This window comes from Condylostylus longicornis, unplaced genomic scaffold (assembly GCF_029603195.1).
Source record: "Condylostylus longicornis isolate FDR11 unplaced genomic scaffold, ASM2960319v2 ptg000288l, whole genome shotgun sequence".
In the NCBI taxonomy this organism is placed as follows: domain Eukaryota; kingdom Metazoa; phylum Arthropoda; class Insecta; order Diptera; family Dolichopodidae; genus Condylostylus; species Condylostylus longicornis.
This window is the reverse complement of record NW_026578252.1, coordinates 58,367-80,000: the sequence shown is the minus strand read 5'-3', so window position 1 is coordinate 80,000 and position 21,634 is coordinate 58,367. Positions and strand designations below refer to the sequence as shown.

The window sequence follows — 21,634 nt, the reverse complement described above, 5'->3', positions numbered from 1 at the left end:
CGATTTCGAAGACCCTGGAGCACCCATTATTTCACCATTGTTTCACTTCATGCAAATAAAAGTCCTTTGTTGATAAAAATACTAGTCTCAGTGTGAAACCAACTTCTAAGGTCTTATGACTTAGGTTATTTTTATTTGATATAATATAAGCACGACTAACACGGAAAAAATTAGGGTGCTTGAATGACATATCTTAAGGATTTAAGTTCGTGAAATACCCAAAAATTGAGTAGGAAAGTTGTTATAGTATGATAAACATTTAAGAAAATGCTGAAATTGAATATCCTCTATATTACGAAAACAAGTATTGTATCTAAAAAACCTAACTTTTTGTTAGAGCGAAAAGTCTTCTCATTTTGTTATAAATAAAAATAACGTAATAAAGTAAGAAGCAAAATATTTCAAATAATTTTCTTTTTTTTAAATTAATTTACTCGATTACCGATCGGATTGCATACAATGAGAGGTGTTATGTGATGGCAACAAATTTTGCATATCGAGTTTTCGGCGGAAACGCACTTCCCAATGGCAGAGAAGTGTATATAAACTATTTTTAGTATCTGTGTATCTCTAGTATCTCTAACGCTTGTATCTCTAATTCGACAGAACCGATTTTGATATTTACATTCAAAAAACATTCTAGAATATTCATAGAAGCAGGGACAACTCTTATTACAAGTCTACTTAGAATATTTCTATTTGGAGCCATCGCTTTAAATCTGGTGTATCTAATTGCAGAAATAATTTTTGCTTGAATATTTAGATAGTAATTATTTTTGTTGCTGGTTTCTGTTTGAAAAAACCAAAAAAGTCAATTTAAAAAAAAAAAACTAAAATAAGTTTTACCAAGGTTTGTTTTTTATTTCAGGTAAACGAATTAACGAATCTAATAACCACCCAATACAAACGAAAAACTTACAACCAGCGGACGCATCATATTTGCGACGTGAACCGCCAAATAATTTAGATCAAAGGTCTATATTAAAGGAAGCCGCTTTGGTTCTGAAACAAGTAGAAAGAACAAAGTGTAAAGCAGAACCAGTTGAAGAAAGTAAAGTTGTTACACCATCTTTGAAATATAAACAGTCAAAAGTAATAGCAACCGCAAATAAATTCAATTCGTTACCAACCCGAAGAAAAAATAAGTCCGGAAAGCTACTTGCCCGGAGTGTAAGTGACGCATCAGCAAAAAAAAACAAAAAGCCCTCAATTTTTAATTTGTTTAATCGTAGAAGTGATACAAATTTAACCCAAATAGATGAAGATATTCGATTTAAAGAGAGTGGTGGTCGTCGATTAATACGCGGTAAAAGTAACTTAACTGATTTTATATGCAAAGAAAACGATAAAAGTGCGTTATTAGAAAACGACAAGATTGATTCAGAAAACGAAAATATTGACCATAATATCGGAGTTATAAAACAAATTGTAGGGAACGTTGAGAAAGCATGTTATATTAATGAAGCTGTGGTTAGTGATGACAATTTTAAAAATATAGCATTAAGGAATAACTTTAGAAAAGAAGAGATTAAGGAAAATAGAAATCTGACGAGAAATAGCTCTAATCGATTAAGTAATAAAGAAAATTCACCTCCATATGCAATTTCCAGCAGCAACGCAAATATTAGCAAATATCAAGCAACAGAAGATTTATCAACAAAAAAAGACACTGAAGATCCCTATCCCTCTATTAACTTGAAAGCTATGTACAAGGATATGCACTGCTCTCAACTACCACCAGAAAAGCTCCCTCTTACAAAAGGTTTAACGGTAGATGGAATGGTGAAGCGTTTGATTCTAGAAAGATTTTCTCCTCCCCCTGCAATAAGTGGACCAGTGTTTTCATATACTAGACCAAATGAGGCTATTATATATGCTCAATTAACTGCAGATGATTTTGAAGATCGAAATGAAGAAATACTTGTGAATACTACTACGAAAGAAAGTGAATCATCACCTAATTCAGATTTTCAAATATCAAATAGCTGCAAAGTAACTGAAACGGCTCGTGTACCGAGTTACTTTACTAATCAGAATGATAGTAGTGGTCACAACAATTCGGAAATCTATTTAACTGACTTTTATCAACATGATCAAGAACCAAAACCATTCTCCAAAATATTTTTTCGAGGACAAAACTCCTCACCAGAAAGAAATCGACATAGTCCACGGAATTTGAGTGATGATGAAGGCCTGGGATTTGAGTCAAAAAAATATTTTGACGACGAGTTGTCGAATCAAACAAGCACATCCGACAATCATTTTAATGCCTTACAGTACATTGAACAAGACAAATCACTTTCTGTAGAACCTTTGACTGTTCCAGTTATTCACGGTTCCTTACCGCCAATCGACCTTACTATGAATAAACGACGTGGCGGTGGTATAGGTTCTCATCAAGAAGATTATCCAATCAAAGCTCAAAATGAATTTAATAATTTAAAAAGTAGACGGGAAGCTTTAGAATCAAAAATTTATTCTAGGAAATTCGTGAGTAATAAATGGCAGCCACTTACTGATGAGCATAACGACTATCATGACGATAATCTTGTACTAAATGTAAATAAAACGAAACATCCCAAAATTGGAAAAAGGAGTTCGCCTAACAAGATAGTTCGACATTTATATCTTGAAAGAGGGAATAATGACAAACTCGATAATTTACAATCCCTTGACATTTTTGAAAACTGTTCACCAGCACAAGCATCTTCTAATTCAAGTTTTACTTCAAAACAACCGGAATTAAAATCATCCAAACATGTACGTACACAATCTTTTGATGATGATAGTCACAAAAACATTTATGAGAAGGAAATTAATTATGACCAAGATGAAAAAAGCCGAGTTATAGAATTTTTTAAGAAAGACCTTTCAGATTCCTCCGAAATTTTGAGAGATCTCTCCTTATTTAAAAGAGACCACTGTAGCACAGATTTTAGGTCTAAAAATAGTGACAATTTATTTCAGCAGTCAAGGAAAAAAACATCAAATCAATCCCAACAGGATGAAAAATGGGACATAAAAACATTAACCCACAATAGAAAATCTCAGCCTAGCTTTGATAAAGGTGATTCTGGTATTGAGAACGATTTTCGAAAGGAATCATTTAATAGTGACTTTCTAACAAAGTAATGAAAATGTTATGAATGAAGAAATCTGCAGTGTAATTTTTTTTTTTTTTAGATGGCGAGATCCGATACCTTGTGATGTTATGAAATTATGTGACCTATTTTTAAGAAAGGAACGTCGTCATACAGAAGATTTGCATCAATATCATAAGAAATATGATTTTGTTTTTCGAGAAAGAAGCATAGATGATGGTTCTCACTTTGATCCGCGATTAGACAAATACTCTCAGGAAGCGAAGTTTCGGAACAGAGTCCCTTTCTCATTAAACAGAAAGACAGCATTGCTGACGAAATCCAATTTCGCAAGCGAAATACGCAAACAAAAAGATGGGGTTGCAAAAACTGATAGAAAAATTGGAGGATTAGAAAAAGTGAAGAAGCTTTTTGGAGGGAAAAAAAAGGAAAAAAAAGAGTTTTCTTCAGGTAGCGAAAAAAGTAATTCGATCGAAAAGGATAATTATATGGTTAATGAGGAGGAGATGAGGTCGAGGTACATGGAGTATCGTGGACCAGAAGCAAAAGAAACACATGTGAGATATTGAATTTTATTTTTTGTCGAAATTTTATTTTTATTTTTGGTTCTTTTTTTGCTACATGTCTTGTGTTTTTTGTTCCTTTTCTTAAGTTGAAAACTTAAGGTTTCTGAAATTTATTTTTCAAAGCACAACCACAAAGGGTTTTGGAAACAGGTCGTGCAAGACGTACTTAATTACGACACCTTCAAGTCTCTCAGTTTTTCTTGAATTTGCACAGTAACGCAAAGAAAGAAAACGTTGACGTCCGCAATTTTTGGGATATTTCAAATCCTCTTTTGAATTTAGATTCGTGATATTATTATTTCCAAGGTAAAAACATGTTATCTGATTAGAAATTGTGGATATGTATTATGGAAAATTGTTTTGCTATTCCCATTTACATAAGCGTATGAGTATAATCAATTGAACTTACTGATAATTAAAAGTAGAAATTTAGCAAAACGTGCTCCAAATTTTAAAAGCTTTTGAACTTTTTGGAAATCTGAAAAATATGCAGCTTGGAATTTTATTTTTTATTATTTTTTTGTATATTTTTTTTTACTATTCTTTTTTGTACTACTCACTTTAATCCTAAACAAATGCTTTTTTGAGGCATGTTGTAAATTCATATACTTCCTTTTTTTATTAAATTTTATGCTGGTATTAGCTTTGGTATAGTTGTAAACCTACAACTATACCAACATTAGAATGGAAAAATGAATGCAAAATTGCCTGCAATCTCAAACTGAATTACTTAATTTTATTATACCTGGAATCAGATTTTCTTCCCTGTCCAGAATCTATCCGTCCTTAAATATAAAGTATACGGGAAAAATAAAATTATTATATGATAGTCAAAATTCAAAAAAGTTGAAAAATTTAAAATGTACACAGATTCTAACTTTTGCAACGTTTTAATGTTAGAATAGTAAGTAAAACTTCCTGAAAGTTTAGAAAAATGCTATCGGGTAGTTTTTTTTATCAGTTTGAATTCAAGGCACTTTTTCTTGAAAACTTTGGCGTATGGGACAAATAAACTCCAGCTTACCGCTTTATATTTCCGACTGATATTTGAAGTTTTAGTATGATAAAATTTTCCTATAAGGAGAACAAAATTGTAAACGGAGAAAGTGAATATTTAGTTTCTACTTTTCAGTGCAATAAAGCTCAATACATTTAAGGAGACTCCATATAAATTTATATGGATCCTTTACGACAATTACAGAACAGATTTTATGGATAAATTATATATCATATTTCAAGAAGATATTTCAACTTTAATTTAGAAAAGACAAAATAGTTAATCCTCTTTTAAATTCTAGAGTAATGATATATCAACTAGAAGACGGTTGTCCACACCGAGAGCCAGTCCCTCTTTAAAGAGATCGCAATCGGAGGAAGAGATTCAATCATCGCATATAATACAACAAATTCAAGGGGACGAGAAAGTCGAGAAAGCAAGCTGGTTCAAATCATTGGATAGAAATGCTAAAAAGAAAAATGAAAAGGTATGGCTTCAAAAGTATGACTATATTAAATAGATACCTTGTTGAAATTTATAAATTTGTATTTAAAAAGATCGTTAGATCAAAAAGGAAAAATAACGAAACTTCAAAAAGTAGTTAGAAAAATGCAATTAAAATTCAGTGCACACAAAAACACAAAAAACTTATTTACATGTAACTGTGATTATTAAATTCCTTAGATGTTTTTTGACTAATATCACATTGCAAGGATTAGGAACAATTTTAAAATATTTTACTCGTTTACACTTCTAACCTTAAGATTACAAAAAATCAAGGCCTGGACCATAGCTGCCGTTTGGCTCCGATTTAAAAATTTGTGTCTCGGTCAGACTCAAAAACAATATTGATAATTATTCTTGCAAAAATTTTTCAGTTGAAAAATTTAATTTCTGAAGAAAACAAAAACTTTTTTGCAATATTTCAAAATTCGTTGACAATATCTTCATTAACGAAAATGTGTATTATACCTTTTTTTGCTAATTCAAAAGCCGCCACCTATCTTTGTGTAGTCAAGTTAATCAATTAGTCATTTAAAGTATCAAATAACAAAACTTTCGTCGACGTCAACAGTTGAAATATGTTTGTATAGAATTTTTTCAAGAAACGACAATATTGCAATTTTGACATTTTAATTGAAGTCGATCGAGTTGAAAAAAATTATTCAAAGCTGCTTCATTTGTATTAATTTAATTAAAATTAAATTAAGAAACTCCTTTTATATTGAAATGCTAAGCAATGATATCAGTTGGGAACCAAGTTGTGAATTTTTGTTAAAAGTTTTTGTTGTGTTTTTCCGATTTTTTTTTGTATTCGTACGTGAATAAATTATTTTTTTTTATGAAATGTAAGAATTGGCTCCACTTTTTTGAAAATTTTAAATGTTTCCTTTTTTGAAAATTTCTGTTGCTCATTCAAAAAATCAAACGACAGCCCTAGCCTGGATCCTGCTTTTTTTTGTGAATGTATTTGTAAAATTGCATATATATGAATTTTTGGCGAAGCGACATTTCTGAAGAATTATTTTTTTTGCTGTTTGGTTGGAAAAATGATCATTTTTAAAACTTGACCCAAAAGCTTTTATACTCAAATGAAATTTCGAGTTTTCTGAACAACATATCAAAAATTCAAATTTCAACTCAAATTTCTAACTATAATTATGATTCAATATATGTATATTCGAGTTTTTCGCATTGTTTTGTACCGCCATTTCAGACAACATATCTAAGAGAATTGAGAGTTAAAAATGATAATACAGTGAATAAAAAAAATTGGTGCTATATTTTTTAGTGTAGAATATCCGACTTAAAATAAAGTTAATAAAAATTTTATTAAATTTAAATTGAAGTTTGTAGTTATTTGATTTTCAGTTTTATAATTATGATAGCGCTTTCAAAATTTTATAATCATTATAAAAGATGTGTCGTTGTCCTATATAAAAACAAACACAATAAAAATATCATAAAGAAACTTGTACAAGTTTTAAAGTTTCTGATTTTGTAGTTTAGGTAAATCAGTTAATTAGACTTACTAACAATGCGAAAATATTTCTTATAAAACTAAAATCACATACATTCCTTAAAAGAATTATATGGACTTTTAATATAAAAAGAATTCCATATGCAATAATTTTTGTGAATTATGAAGCATACATATAAATTTAATTAATATAGTATACACACGAAAAATATATAGATATACATATATGTGATTATATCAGAAGTATGCATTTTAGTTACATTTGATATTAATGAGTTTTGGTTAGCAAACTCAGTTACTTACCTAAATTTACGAGTTTAGGTAAACAAAATATCAATTGCCCATTTTAAACTTCAAAAAATACATCAAAACCAACTGAATACGTAACAAAAAAACTACACGATTTTTTTTCTTGTAGTGTAGCATTTATTTAATATTTTAATATTTATTTTTTTATTTATTTCTCTAAAGAGCAAGGTATAGAGTGTACAATGTTTAATTACATAACATACCATTATTTTTGTATAAAATTACATAATAAATAAGTTAAATTTAAAATTAAGAACAAATGGCAAAAAAAAAAGAAAAAAAAACAATTAAAATAAAAAAAATAAATTACAGTATTACAAAATGTTTGTTTTTCTAAAGAGATACATGTAGTAAATACAGAAGAAAAATTCTATAAAAGTTTCAAATAGTTATTAAATAATAAGAAAAAGAATAAGAAATATTCAATTGATTAGAGAATTAACGGATTACAAAATTTAGATTTAGTTTTATTGACTGAGGACAAATTTGATTTATCTATTTATTTGGAAGCACTCTCGGATGTCAGTTGCATTATTAACCAAGATGAGTTATTAGTTGTACGATTTTAAATGAAATTTAAATGATTTATTTTTTATCGTTTTCATCCACGTAGGAATTTTATTGTATTCTGATACAGCAGCATTATGTATTTTACTGGATCCACCCTTGTCTGTTCTGTAATTTGTAGCAGGTCTTGTTGCATAGCTGTGGATCTGGGTTCCTTGTGTAAAGTGAGTGTTTGTTAAGATGTGTTTTTGTAAAATATTGTTTATATATTCAATTTGTAGCAGTTTTAGTTGACGATTGACATGAATCAGATTAAGCTTTTCATATAGTTGGTCAGATGATGTTCTTAATGGTAATTCATATAAATTTTTGATAGCTTTGTTTTGCAATACTCTTAATTTGTCTAAGTTTTTTTTCGACCCAGGTCCCCAAATAATGATTCCATAAGTTATAACGCTATGAAACATACTATAGTAAATTTTCCTTTTTAAATTGTCAGGTATGATTGAAGATACTTTTTTAAAAATAAAAGCTATTTTCCTGCATTTTTTACTGAGTTCGTCTACGTGATAATTAAAGTTTAATTCATTGTCAACTTTTAAACCAAGATATTTATAGGTTTTAACCCTTTGAATGACGTTATTGTTATATTTTATATTAAGCCTTTCGTTGTCATTTGTGTTAAATATCATGTACTTTGCTTTAGCAGTATTTATTGTCAATTTGTAGCGATTCATAAGTTCAAGAATTTTTTTATTATCACAGTTAATTTTATTTTGCATATCGTCATAATTGTGGTCAGCGTATACAACAGCTAAATTATCAGCATACATATATATTTTACCATTAAGGACAGTGTTGGCGATTTGATTTATATAACACAGAAATAGTGTTGGCCCTAGAGAGCTCCCCTGAACAACACCATAGTCTATCTTCAATTTTACTTTGTAGATTTTCGTTTTCTGTGTATAGTTTCCTGTTTTCGAGGTAGCTTACAAACCACTTAAATTCGGTTCCAGTTACTCCTAAACTGCGTAATACTTTTAATAGAATATTTCGATCCACTGAGTCAAAAGCTTTTGCCAGATCGAAGAATACTATGGCTACTTTCTTTTTGGCGTTCAGCTCTTTTTCAATATGGGTTATAAGATCAAATAACGCAGAAGTTGTGCTAGATTTCTTTTTAAAGCCGTATTGCATTTTACTTATTATATCATACTTCTCTAAATAGTTATACAGCTGAGTATTGACCAAAGTTTCAATTATTTTTGAGGTTATAGACAAAAGTGATATCGGTCTTTGTAATATTATTTTCGTCACCATCCTTATATATGGGGACAACTTTACTAATTTTAAGACAGTTTGGAAATGTACCAGTTTGAAAAGAAGTGTTTATAAGTGACGTTAGGAATGAAGAAATTTCTTTCTGAGTTTCTTTGAATATATTCACTTGAAAATTGTCATAGCCCGCTGACTTAGTTTGCTTTATATTTAGTATGCAATTTTGCACTTCAGATAAAATGATTACATTAAAGTAAAATTTACTTGCTACTTGTATTTTTAAATAGAATACCTCATGTTGAATTACTTTTGCTAATTTTTTACCTACGTACAATAATAGTTGTTGAATTCATTTAATTTTCCGATTTTGTCATTATTGGAATCGTTTTCCTTGTATTATAAAATTTTTTGGTATTAAGTTTTCTAAAGCATATTATGTCTTTGATGTTATTCCATGTCATTCTAGGGTCATTTTTGCATTTTTTAAATTTATTTTCATAATAATTTCCTTTTTTTGTTCTTTTTAAATGAGTTAATTTATTAAGCCAATATTTATATTTTGTCAGAATTTCTATATTACCTGCACTGTTAACACACTTTGAATACCAATAATTTTTTATTTTAATAGCCGAGATAATTTCTTTGTCCATCCAAGGTTTTGAAAAATTTTTCTTATTACCGACCTTAATAGTAGTTGTAGATTCGTTTTTTGCATTTGTAATTGCGGTTTTTATGAGATCATATTTACCGACCGTATTGTGTAAACAATAGGTAGGTTATGTGATGGCAACAAATTTTGCATATCGAGTTTTCGGTGGGAACGTACTTCTCCATAGTAGGGAAGTGTAAATAAACTATTTTTAGCAACCTGTCGGTCTGTCGGTCTGTGTCTGCACGCGTGTATCTCAAGTTCGGCTGAACCGATTTTGATGAAATTTTATATGTAAGTTTGCTTCCACCATGGCACGGATCGATCAACTTTTGGTATATATCAGGCCTCGGGAACTGCACTTTTTAGCGGGCCTGTTTTACATTTTTGAACATTTTGAAGAAAATATTCAACCGATTTACTTGAAATTTTATATATAAGCTCAGCTCGACCGTCCGCAAAAATTCGTATGTTTTGGAAGAAATCAGGCATCGGCAACTAGACGTTTACTACGGGCCAAATATACATTTTTGTGTATATAAAGAGAAATAATCAACCGATTTCATTGAAATTTAATATATGAACTCCTCGTATTAAAACAATGAACATATAAATTTTTTGGAAAGATCAGGGCTCGAAAACGGATTTGCGGGCCGATTTTACATTTTTCACCATTTTGAAGAAAGTATTCAACCGATTTACTTGAAATTTCACATATAAGTTTTGCTCGATAATACGCAAAAATTCCTAACTTTTGGAAGAAATCAGGCGTCAGCAACTGGGCGTTTACTACGGGCCAAATATACATTTTTGTGTATATAAAGAGAAATAATCAACCGATTTCATTGAAATTTAATATATGAATTCCTCATATTAAAGCAATGAATATATAACTTTTTTGAAAAGATCAGGGCTCGAGAACTGATTTGCGGGCCGATTTTACATTTTTTACCATATCCACAGAACAAATTGATGGAATTTCTTGAAATTTGATATTTGAGTTCTGGTTGTTACCGAAACTAACTGGCGAGCATTTCAGGGAATTCGGGTAGCACAAAGCGAAACTCTACTAAAAGCCAAATTTACATTTTTCTAAGTATGTTAACTATAAGCTTATTAATGTCCTAAAAATTGGAAAGAAGTATTTAACGGACATTTTTATAATATTCTGTAGCACTTTCATTTAACTAGACAATACACAATGCGGTCGGTTATGTGCTGACCACATCAGATTTTTTTGATTTGCTGTTAATTCATATTCTAAATTTAAAATTTCGTTTCGACACAAATTTCTTCTGAGTGTATCATAATTTACTTTTTCAAACGTTCTCTTATTATTTGAGTGGATTTTTTGAGTGAGATTATTTGTCTCAATGAATAACATCAGATGATCTGAGAAATTATAGTTTAATTGAGATAGAAATGTTTTGATTTAAGTTATTTGTCAGTATATGATCCAAACACGTGTTACTACTCGGTCGTGTAATATTTTTGTTACAAAACAAGTAACCATTTGTTTTCATTATATTTTTGTACAGGTAAACATTAAAATCATTTTCGTCAAGTATATTAAAGTTAAAAACGCCTATAATTATTGTGTTTTCTTTGTTTTTATGAATTGATTTTTGTTCTAGTTTATTAAAAAAGTCATTTATTTTGTCAGTGTTCTTAAAAGGTGGTCTATATATTAAGATAAAATTTAAAATTGTTATATTTAATTTAATATTTATTTCTAATAAACTTGTAAAATTATCACAGTAGCTTTCAATTGTTATAAATTTGAGTGTTTTGTGCATAAAAATATCGCCACCACCTTTTCTATTTGCTCTGCATGAAAATATTTTATTATAATTTGGAATGTTTATTAATTCAATATCTTCATCATTTATCCAAGTCTCGGTAAGTGCTATTATATGTATCGGTTTTGAAATTGTATCAAGCAAATACAGAAGTTCGTCAATTTTATTTCTTAAGCTTCTAATATTTATATACATAATTTTAAGGGAGTCATCTTGGCTAAATTTTGATTCGTTTATGGAATTTATTTTATTGTAATTTGGGTAAAATAGCAAATCAAGATTATAAATTAGGCTATTAGATGACGTCATTAAGTGAAGTTATATCGTTTATTTTGACAACTTTTGAGTTGTCATCCTTTCTAATGAATATATTGCCATCTTTTACCCAAGTAAATTTTATTTTTCCATCTCTTTTCAAATCTCTATCTTTTTTATAAATATAGTTAAAATGCTTAGTAAGTTTCTCATTTATATATATATAGCTGTCTTTTTCATTACTCTTTAAATTTGTAAATATGTCTGACAATTTAATTTGCTTATTTTTTTTTGCATTCAAATTTTTCTGTTTACTAATGTAATTTCTAAATCTTATAACAATAGCTTTAGTATTTCCAGAATGTTTAGAATATTTACTCTTATTAATAGTCCAATATTGTCATTATTAAATTCTAAGCCTAATTTATTAAAAATTTTATTGCTTATCTCGATATCACTTTGAGCACTGTCAATTATACTACAAATTTTAATAGAATTTTCATGTTTTTTTTGTTTAATTTTTTCAATTTCATTTTCATTTCGGCGAATTCTCTTGTTTAGAATTTCATTTTCAGTTTTCAGATTTATGTTTTCTTCTATAAGGTTGTCTATCACTTCATTGATTTTATTAAGCTTGTCATCCAAATTTTTGAAGTAGTTTCCAAACACATCTAGGCGTTTTAAGATCTCACTTACTTTTTCAACAAGGTTATCACCTGAAGTACTCTTAGCTGATGTATTATGCGAAGAATTCTTTGATGTAGCAGGTGTTGAAAGATACTTCAGCATAGAACGACGTTGCTGTCGTTGCTTTTTGCATTTTTCACAAAACCAAAAAGCCTCGAAAAAATGCTTATGGTTTCATTGCAACAAATAGTTAAAAAAGAACATTTTTAGGGTTTTTGGGGTGTATAACTTCTAGAGGGGGGGAGATCGGTAAAAATTTTGTTCTACGGGAATAAGTTCCTAGTAAAGATCTATGTACATACAAAATGTCAGCTTTCTATCTTGAAGGGTGTAGAAGTTTTGTAAACAGACACACGGACAGACGCACGGACGGACAGAGTGAAATTAATAAGCACTCTTTTTTAAAATTTTAAAAAAACTAAATGCGTACGTATATACTTATTATGAAACAATGTAGATTTTATTAAATCTTTTTCAGCTTTTTATCTTCAAGGGTGTAGAAGTTTTGTAAACAAAAAAAGTGTCACGGACGGACAGAGTGAAACTAATAAGCACTTTTTTTCAAAAAATTTTTGGAGTGACTTTATATGTTTTGCAAAACTGACTGAAATATTTTAGTGGAACATTATTCTAATTTGGCTTAATTTATTAAATAAAAAGTAAAAAAAAAATTAGATAATTCACGGAAAATATGAATTATCTCACAGTCAGCAAATTGCAGAAACTATTACTTTCAAAATGTAAATTTAGATATAATAAAAAATGTAAAATCGACCACTAGCTGCGGTTTTCGAACTCTGATATTTCCAAAAAATTTTATAAGTACATTATTTTTAACTTCTGAATTTAAATTGGAATATTCCTTTTGAATATTTTTTGAATAATTGGTTGAATTTAATTTTTTTTTATATGGATAAAAATGTAATTTTGGCCGTGGTAAAAGTCCAGTTATTGCCATACAAAATTTGGTGCCATCGTATTGGAAATTTGGTGCCATCACATAACCTCCTTTATTGTATGCAAAGTGGTCAAACCCATATGGAACAAGTGATAGAGATTCAGTGTTCACATCGAATAATTTAAAAAATAACTTAAATGAATGAAAAAATGAAAAAGAAAAAAAACTAGGAAGAAAAAAAATATCATGAAATTACGACTCTGATTAACTCATTCTAAACTGAGTTACTTAAAGTCCTGATATTTTCAAAAACCAAAACAAAAGCTGGAGAAAGTGGCCAAAATTCTGTAAAAAAAAATTTCGGACTTTTAACAAATTCCGCAAGAACTTATTGTGTAAAAAAATAAAAAAATAAAATAAGGATAAAATTAGATTTTTTCCAAAGTTCAAATGCCAGGTATTCCGAAAGTACACAAAATACATAATCAAGTAAGATGTTTATTTTTAACACTTTTCTAGACCTTTCAGAAACTATTTGTTTGAAGGCCCCATCTTTTCCGGAACGGAAGTTATAATCAAAAAAACCTAGATTATTAGAAATTTCGTGAAAATTCGTTAAAATCCCTGTATCCCGGAAACCCTTGAGACTTCGTACCTAGTTCGAAACAAAAGTTTTACCCATTTTCGACCCTCTAACCAATGGGACATGTTGTTGTATACCTTTGTGAATCACCCTGCATATGTATTCTAAATATGTATCACAATATCATACGGATTATCAATGTTTTTCGGATAAAATTTTCAAAAAAAAAATGATTAATAAAATCAGATTTATTTGACAGTTACTTCTTGTTTTTCGAATATGTTTGGCATATTGGCTTCAAAAGGTAAGTGGTATATGACAATGAGAGGCATTTAATTCCTCTTTAATGCTCTGTCTTAAAGGCATAAAATATTAAGTTTATTAGAAGATGAATTTACTTATATGTATTTGTTATTCATTTTCTGCAAAATACAAAAACCTGATTATCAATATAAAAATTAATAGAAAATTTATAGTAAATAATTATACACATATACATAGCTACTTCTCAGGTACAAAAAAGTACGCGTACTTCTAGAAGGGCTAGAGACATGGGATAAAAGGCATTAGATAGGGCTGTGCCTCTACGGTCCCAGAAAAAGGATTAATTCATCCACCCTCCCGCTTCACTCCCTCCCAAGATACTTTGTGACCGCTTTTTACAAAATGGTACCACATCCTGTAGGGGTAAATTTTTTATTAATTTTGGCTTTCTTAAGAAAATTTTAAAGATTTAATAAAATCTACATTGTTTTATAATAAGTATGTGCGTACGCATTTAGTTATGTATTCTTTTCGCGATCTGCTGCTTATTAGCTTCACTCTGTGCGTCCGTCCGTCTGCCCGTGTGTCTGTTTACAAAACCTCTAAACCCTTCAAGATAGAAAGCTGAAATTTTGCATATACATAGATCTTTACTAGGAACTTATTTCCGTAGAACAAAATTTTTACCGATCTCCCCCCCTCTAGAAGTTATACCCCCCCAAAAACCATAAAAAATGGTCTTTTTTAACTATTTGTTGCAATGAAACCATAAGCATTTTTGAAATTTTGCAAACGCATAAAGGCAGCGGCTTGCTTCCCCTAGCGCGATATTTTTTAGTTAAACTTTAGAAAAACAAAATGGCCGTTCAAATTTACCGTTATCTAATGTTTTTTTTTTTCCAAATTTTTGATTTCGTTTTTCTTCTAGACCCCAAACTGTAGAAGTTTGAAACTTTAGGGGCTTTTAGACATTAACAAATAGTTTAGTTCGTTAGAAGAAAATTTTTTTCCATCTCCACCCCCTCTCAAGTTATTGCCTCTTGAAATTTGTAAAATTTGTATTTTTGACACCTTATATTTCTGAAACCGCAAGCTTTTTCAAATTTCTATAAATGCAAAAAGTTAACGGTAAATTCCATGACATTAAAAAATATAATTATTTTTCTTAACTCACACAATTAACCCTTAAAATCGAGCATTATGTTAACCCCTGTTGATATTAATTTTTGCTTTATATCTAAGACTGCATGCATGCATCATCCTAAATATATGCAATCCTAGAAATAGCTTTGTATATGAATAAAAATAATTTTAATAGTGTGATAGATATGCATAGACTGTATTTAAAAGCAGTATTTTCACTTGTTGAATGGAAAAGTGCTACAATACAAACCATTGGTTTGATCCAACTTTATTTTCAAAAATATATTTAGAACGGAAACTCGCTGGTATTGATTTGAAAGGGTAAAGCTTTTTTAATTTCATTTAAAAAAAATAAAATTGTCAATAAAAAAAAAATTCATCTGGCAAATCGCATTTTTGAGGTTTCGAACCTGGGACTTTTTGCATAGAAATCGTATGCTATATGCATTACCGTATACAGTATTAGTATTAACTAATTATACATTCACACATTTTATTCGCATGTATTATAAAATCCAAATACATACGTGCATGGATTTTAGTAGTGAATTATTTTATGCGTATACAGTAAATTATTAGTTAAAGCTTAAAGTGCTTATTTTCAAAGGTAATTTACGATTTTATGCGACATAACTGAGAGCGAGGTTCTAAAATAAATTACTCAAAAGATTTTAAGCCTCACAGGAACTAATTATTTGTTTAATTATGTAGTTTTTTGTTATTATTTTTCAGGACTTTTCTTATTTTATGTTTTATCTTATTATTTATTGGGAAAAAACATATTTATATGTATATTACGGGTGTGTCTTTGAAGAAAAAAAGGCAACTTAAAATATCTTACACAGAATGGAACATAATTTCAAAATTACAGACTTAATACTTGCAAGGCTTGCAATGCAAGCACACACGACTAGTTTTGTACAAAATAATTACATGTTTTTTTTGTTTTTAAAATTTGTTGATAAGTGTTTCTTAGTAATTAATTAACTATTAAATTCTGTGATTTTTCTACTTTATTCATACATTTATCCTAGAGAATCCTGGTGAGATTGCCCGTCGAGTGCACATATTGAGGAATTTGAAATTTATTATCATGTCGTACATTTATGACTAGTAAAAGTCATAGTAATCTCAAAGACGAGATAGTATCACTTCATGCGATACATCTACCAAAAATTAGGTGATTACTTTTCAGAATTATAGATCTGCATGAACTTTTGCAAATTTATAATAGTCTCTTTTTTGTTTTTGAACTTGAAATATCTTTAGAAGTTTAAGCAAGCTACGACTATAGAATGTACATAATTGTTTTATCGAACATATCAAATACATATATTTGAAATGGGATGAATTTCTACAAGAACAGTGGTACACATAATATTATCTCTATAGCTTTTATAATGAATTCAACCCGTTTAGTAAGCGAAAAAGAGAAACACCAATAGCATGTTATTTTCTATTTTGTATAAGTTCTTCTTATTTTATTTTGAAATTGTTATACGAATTTGTTTTAACTTGTACTTTGACCTTTAAAGGCTTTAAATTTATTTATAAATTAATATTATTGACGTTTCACTTCATAAATTATCATTTTATTTTTGTTTATTTAGAAACATCTCGCGTCTTCATCTTTTCGCTCACCAACGAAAGAAGATTTATTCATTGTTAGCAAAGCGTACAGTAAACCATTAACGCAGGGAATGTCAGAAAAAAATTTTAGGTTTTTCGGTGACACAGACATGGAATCAAATCCGCCAACAATATCGAAAGGCACAAAAGCGTCACGGTAATAATAACAAACTCTGTACTATTGTTTGTTAAGATTTTTGTTTTGCAGCACCCGGAATAACATTGAATTTTCAATATTAAACCAGTCTCAAAAATATTCTCAAAGTGCCTATAATTTAGATCACATACCAAATAAATATGTTGCTAGTCAAACCAAAAGCAGCTCAATGCAAAACTTAGATGAAAGAAAAAAGATGGCAAATAATGTTAAAATAACACTCCACCATTCGCGCTCCAAAAACAAGCTGAAAGATATTTATGAAAGTGGATCTGAAACTGAGGGAAGAGATGTACTTCATAAGACTGCATCAAAATCTAGAGAAAAAAAATCAGGAAAGCATCAAAGTAATAGTAACATGTCACCAAATCGAAGTAACAATAGTTTTGATACAAAATTACCATTGGGAGAAGTATCATCCGATCCTGCTATAGTCGAATTTAGAAAGCCACCACAAGGTCCACGAAAACCAATAAGAAATCCAATTCGCTCCAGGCACTCTTCATCATTTTCTAGGTAAAACTTATTTCATAATTTTGAAAAAGAATAGTGAATTAATATTTAGTACTTTGTTTTAACAGAGAACGCGATCCTTTGCAAGATAGCTCTGGTACGGAAGGTGATTCAAGTTTAAATAGTCAACGTAGTGTCGTGTACCTGCATGCTGCGACTGTCGGAGATATTCCACAACCATATCAGATGTCTCCATCGAAACGGAGAACCATTCCACGTGACAAAATCCACTATAAACGATCGGATAGTTTACATAAGACACATGAAGCCTCAATTGAGCCAATGGCAAAATCCGTTTCACGATCAGTATCTATGATTGCTCCATGGACACCGAAGCAACGCAGCGATGCCCAAGAAATAAATTACTCACCAGATACTCCGGCAAATTCTGAAATTGTAAACGTTACCGTATTTACGAATTTAATATAATATTTTCTATTACATTTCATTGTACAATTTACTTCTTTTAAACACCTTTTAGGGTAAGCCAAAACCGAAAGCATCCCGAAAATATTCAGGAAGTGGTAACTCATTAGGGCGGTCGAAAAATAATAACATAAAACCGCGGAAATTTACAACATCCAAAGAAGATTCCTTAACACCAGGAAACTCTTTTCAAACTACTGCGAGGGTTGTCTTGTCGAACCGCCCACTGATGTATGAAAAGAGAGATCATGGATCAAAACACGATGTTAGCCGACATACTATAAAATAACTTTTATTTTGAATTTTTTTATATGTATTTGTTGTTATTACATTTAACCTACATTCTTCATTTAATATAATTCAACAAGTTAAAACTAAATGAGTTTGAAGGGTGCTGTCGCAATGTTTAAAAGCAGAAGAAATACATTATATAAAAAACATATACATATAACACAACATGAAAAAATGATTAACTCAATGGGAAAGGCTTCTCTTCAGCTCAATATTATCTTATAAAAATATACCTTATTCAATTGAGCTATAGAAGTTGCTTTAATTATTTTGTCGTTTTATGAAGCGTTAAGTTGAAAGCTCGAAATGTTTGCAGCATTAGATATTTCGCTAACAGTTATTTTTACATTTTTTAGTATGCTTGAAAAGAAATTTTGAAATACGTTAATATAAATATAGTAAAGTGAATTTGAAATAAAATTATATAAATATAGTAAAGTGCTAACTGAATGTTGCATACATACCTTTGAAGGGAAATCTTTTGTTAATATAATATTAAGAAAAAAATTTTTCTAAAGTAGAAAAAATTATGTGGAACAACTTATCAAATAAAATTACGTAGCGTTTCGATTAAATACTGAAAAAAATTTATTGAATTCGAATGGTACGATATAATGCCATATATATCTATCAGGTCTCCAAGCTAAAATTATTCCAACAATTTTGAATCAAAAAAAGAATTGCAATTCTTAACGTTTTATGCTTTCGAAGTATGCCGATTAAAATATTTTTTTTATTTTTTTGTGAAATTTTAGAGTATTCTTTGCGACTTTCAGTTTATTTACTATAGTTTTTAAACCAATTTAAATTATAATATTTTTTGATTTGCTTTTTTTTCCAATTTCTTTAAATTATATTTCTTATTCAAAAATTTTACTCTGTAATTAAGTACTCTTCCATTTGGAAGACATGAAAAGTTGCCTGCAATTTTTCTGATTCAGAAAAAATTGCAATTTTTTTCTGATTTCAGTTTTCAGATAGAATATGCTAACCAACTTTTTCTAAATTTTAATTTAAATTAAAAAAAAAATATGTAGAATCAGTAAAGCTAAAAATATTGATCAACTTCCTTCTCACAAATAATTTCCGATACCCCTTCCATTAAAAATCCATATAAATTTGGAATTTATTCTTGATTTGTTCTTTGAGCTTGGTGGCATGATAGATATTTATGGCATTAGCACGATATATACAAGTTATATTTAGAACATGATTAAAATTTCGATACCTATAATACTTATCTATAAATTATGTTAAATTTTAACAGAATAATTAAAATATCTATTAATTTTAAATTATTAAACCGTAACTTTAAAATATGAAATCATTAAATATTAAATTATCAATTTTCTGTCGTTGTATATATGTACAAACAAAAGTAAAATGAACGCCGTGGAATATAAAACACAAAAATGGAGTTCAAAACTTTTTTATGTTAATAAACAATTTGTGAAATCATAATATAACTTACAAAACTAATTTACTCATACTTGGAAATAAGGGTGCCGTTTTATTTTTATATAATGATGATTAAATCAATCCAATATTATTTACTTAACTTTTAATGTTATAAATTACAGATTACAATCAGCCCTATCATGAATTCCACTCGTAGAATCCTACGAATTGCGAACAGAATATGCAAAGACATTTATATAATCATAAATTCATTTCGTAGAGATAATGAATCACCAATGGCAGTACCACTTTTTGCAGTGTTAAAATCAGTATTTTATTCCAATTATAAAATGTTTATTTATACTTTTGGTTGTTTTTTCAGCAAACATATTATAATCTTTTGTATGAACAGTAGAATATTTTTTGGAATATTCATACAAAAGAATATTTTTCAAAACATCGTTTTGTATGAAAATTTTGCAGTTTTTCTAGTTTTTGAATATACTATCTGAAAATCTGTAGGAATTTTGTTTTTAACGATATGAATTTATTTCCTTTCATAGTGGTCGTGCATAAAGTAGCTCAAACTAAAACAAAAAAATTTAAAACTTGAAAATTAATACGACCATTCTTTTTAAATTGCTTGTTACGGGTGATTATATCTTTCTTTTCTTAGACTTTTGATCGTAATTTTTACTACGAACGTAATTTATGATTAATCAATAACGAATATTCGGAGGAGAATTTTAGTGATTCGTAATTGATAAACGGTTCGAAAAATATCATATTCGTAATGTTCCGAATTTCAGAGTTACGAACGAAATTCTTGATAGTGCTGAATAATATTATGATGTGTGTGAATATTATATGTATATTTAACATTAATATGCTTAATTTGTATAATAAATTGAAATAAAACAAATGCTAATTTATTTAAAATGACTTTTGTGTTCCCATTTAAGTACATCCAAAAATAAAAAAAAAAAACAATTTCCATAATAGAAAAGGCTTGTTCGGTATTGCATGATACGCTGCAAGTTCATAATCAGAACTAAAAAAGCTTTTGCAATAAAACTACTACAAAATTTAACGCTACAACTTTTTCGTGATGCGCAAGTATGTCAAAAGTAAAATCAGCTGTTCGTCTAACTAATCAATTTTAAATAAAGAATTAAAGAAATGGAGCGCGACTTTATTTCAAATTTGATGAAAATACCATTATCTCATGTTAAAAATGAAAAAAAAAGATAAATTTCAAATTAACTTAAAAATTTAAACAATTTACTTTAGTAAGTCCGATATTTTAATGTAAAAAACCACTTTTGCACTGAAATTTTTTAAACTGCTCATACACTAAGGTTTTTTTTGAAATTTTACTTCCAGCATGAGCAACAGTTTACGCTACAAAAGAATACTTCAAAACCGAACACTACAAACCTGCAGTTCTTTAATACAAAACATACTACATGTCAAATATAACTAAGAACTGAATACCGAAAAAGCCCAAATACGAAACACATATACAAAAATTTTTTGAATGAAGTTGATTTTTTATTTTTACACCCTTCTAGAATATTACCACCCCAAACGGACTTATTCGCTAAAAAAATAAACCCCACTAAACGAACTTCTTCGCATTGTGAAAACTAGATATGTACATACATAAAAATTCCAATGAACACTTAAAGAATCAAAGCTGCCGCCAAGACCTTTCTAAATTGTCTCAGCTGCGAGACGACAAGTTAGAAATGCGCTATAGAGATTATAAATTTCTAAGATTTTGATAGGAGCAGGTACAGGTAAACGTCTCCATCGAAATTTTATTTTATTTTATCATGTTTTGAATTATACAAAAAGCTCCTCAAGAACTTCTGGTAACAACCAGAACTCAAATATTAAATTTCAAGAAATTTCATCAATTTCTTCCGTATATATGATAAAATATCAGCCTCTGGATCAGTGTGGGAGCTCTGATCTTTCAAAAAAAATTATTGGTTCATTGTTTTAACGCCTTCAATTCAAATATTAAATTTTAATAAAATCGGCTGACTATTTCTCTTCATGCACGCAAAAATGCATATTTGGCCCGTTAAATTAGGAGGTTTCGCGGATGGTCGAATTAAGCTTATATATGAAATTTCAAGTAAATCTGTTGAATATTTTTTTTAAAATGATAAAAATGTAAAATAGGTCCGTTAAA

At 29.0% G+C, this 21,634-nt stretch overlaps 2 protein-coding genes across 2 annotated transcripts; both read left to right on the top strand.

The window, feature by feature from the left end:
- Positions 1 to 868: 868 nt before the first annotated feature.
- Positions 869 to 1,371, top strand: LOC129616779 (uncharacterized; the record flags this gene model as incomplete). The annotated part of the gene is made up of 2 exons (XM_055532351.1): positions 869 to 1,170; positions 1,233 to 1,371. Coding segments are annotated over 2 exons (308 nt in total), but the record flags the coding sequence as incomplete, so codon positions are not given.
- Positions 1,164 to 20,376, top strand: LOC129616775 (uncharacterized). Its single transcript, XM_055532348.1, has 7 exons — positions 1,164 to 3,128; positions 3,184 to 3,658; positions 4,966 to 5,151; positions 16,631 to 16,806; positions 16,858 to 17,322; positions 17,388 to 17,715; positions 17,801 to 20,376. Exons 1-7 carry the CDS (start codon positions 1,705 to 1,707, stop codon positions 18,032 to 18,034), a joined length of 3,288 nt encoding a protein of 1,095 aa, XP_055388323.1. The 5' UTR covers positions 1,164 to 1,704; the 3' UTR covers positions 18,035 to 20,376.
- The last annotated feature ends 1,258 nt before the right edge of the window (positions 20,377 to 21,634 follow it).

Bases quoted from the DNA above. Each gene is read 5' to 3' on its own strand.
- LOC129616775 (XM_055532348.1), top strand. From the start codon at position 1,705: ATGTACAAGGATATGCACTGCTCTCAACTACCACCAGAAAAGCTCCCT. The intron at 3,659-4,965 runs GTGAGATATTGA...TTTAAATTCTAG, and splicing joins CAGAAGCAAAAGAAACACAT to AGTAATGATATATCAACTAG. The intron at 17,716-17,800 runs GTAAACGTTACC...AACACCTTTTAG, and splicing joins CTCCGGCAAATTCTGAAATT to GGTAAGCCAAAACCGAAAGC.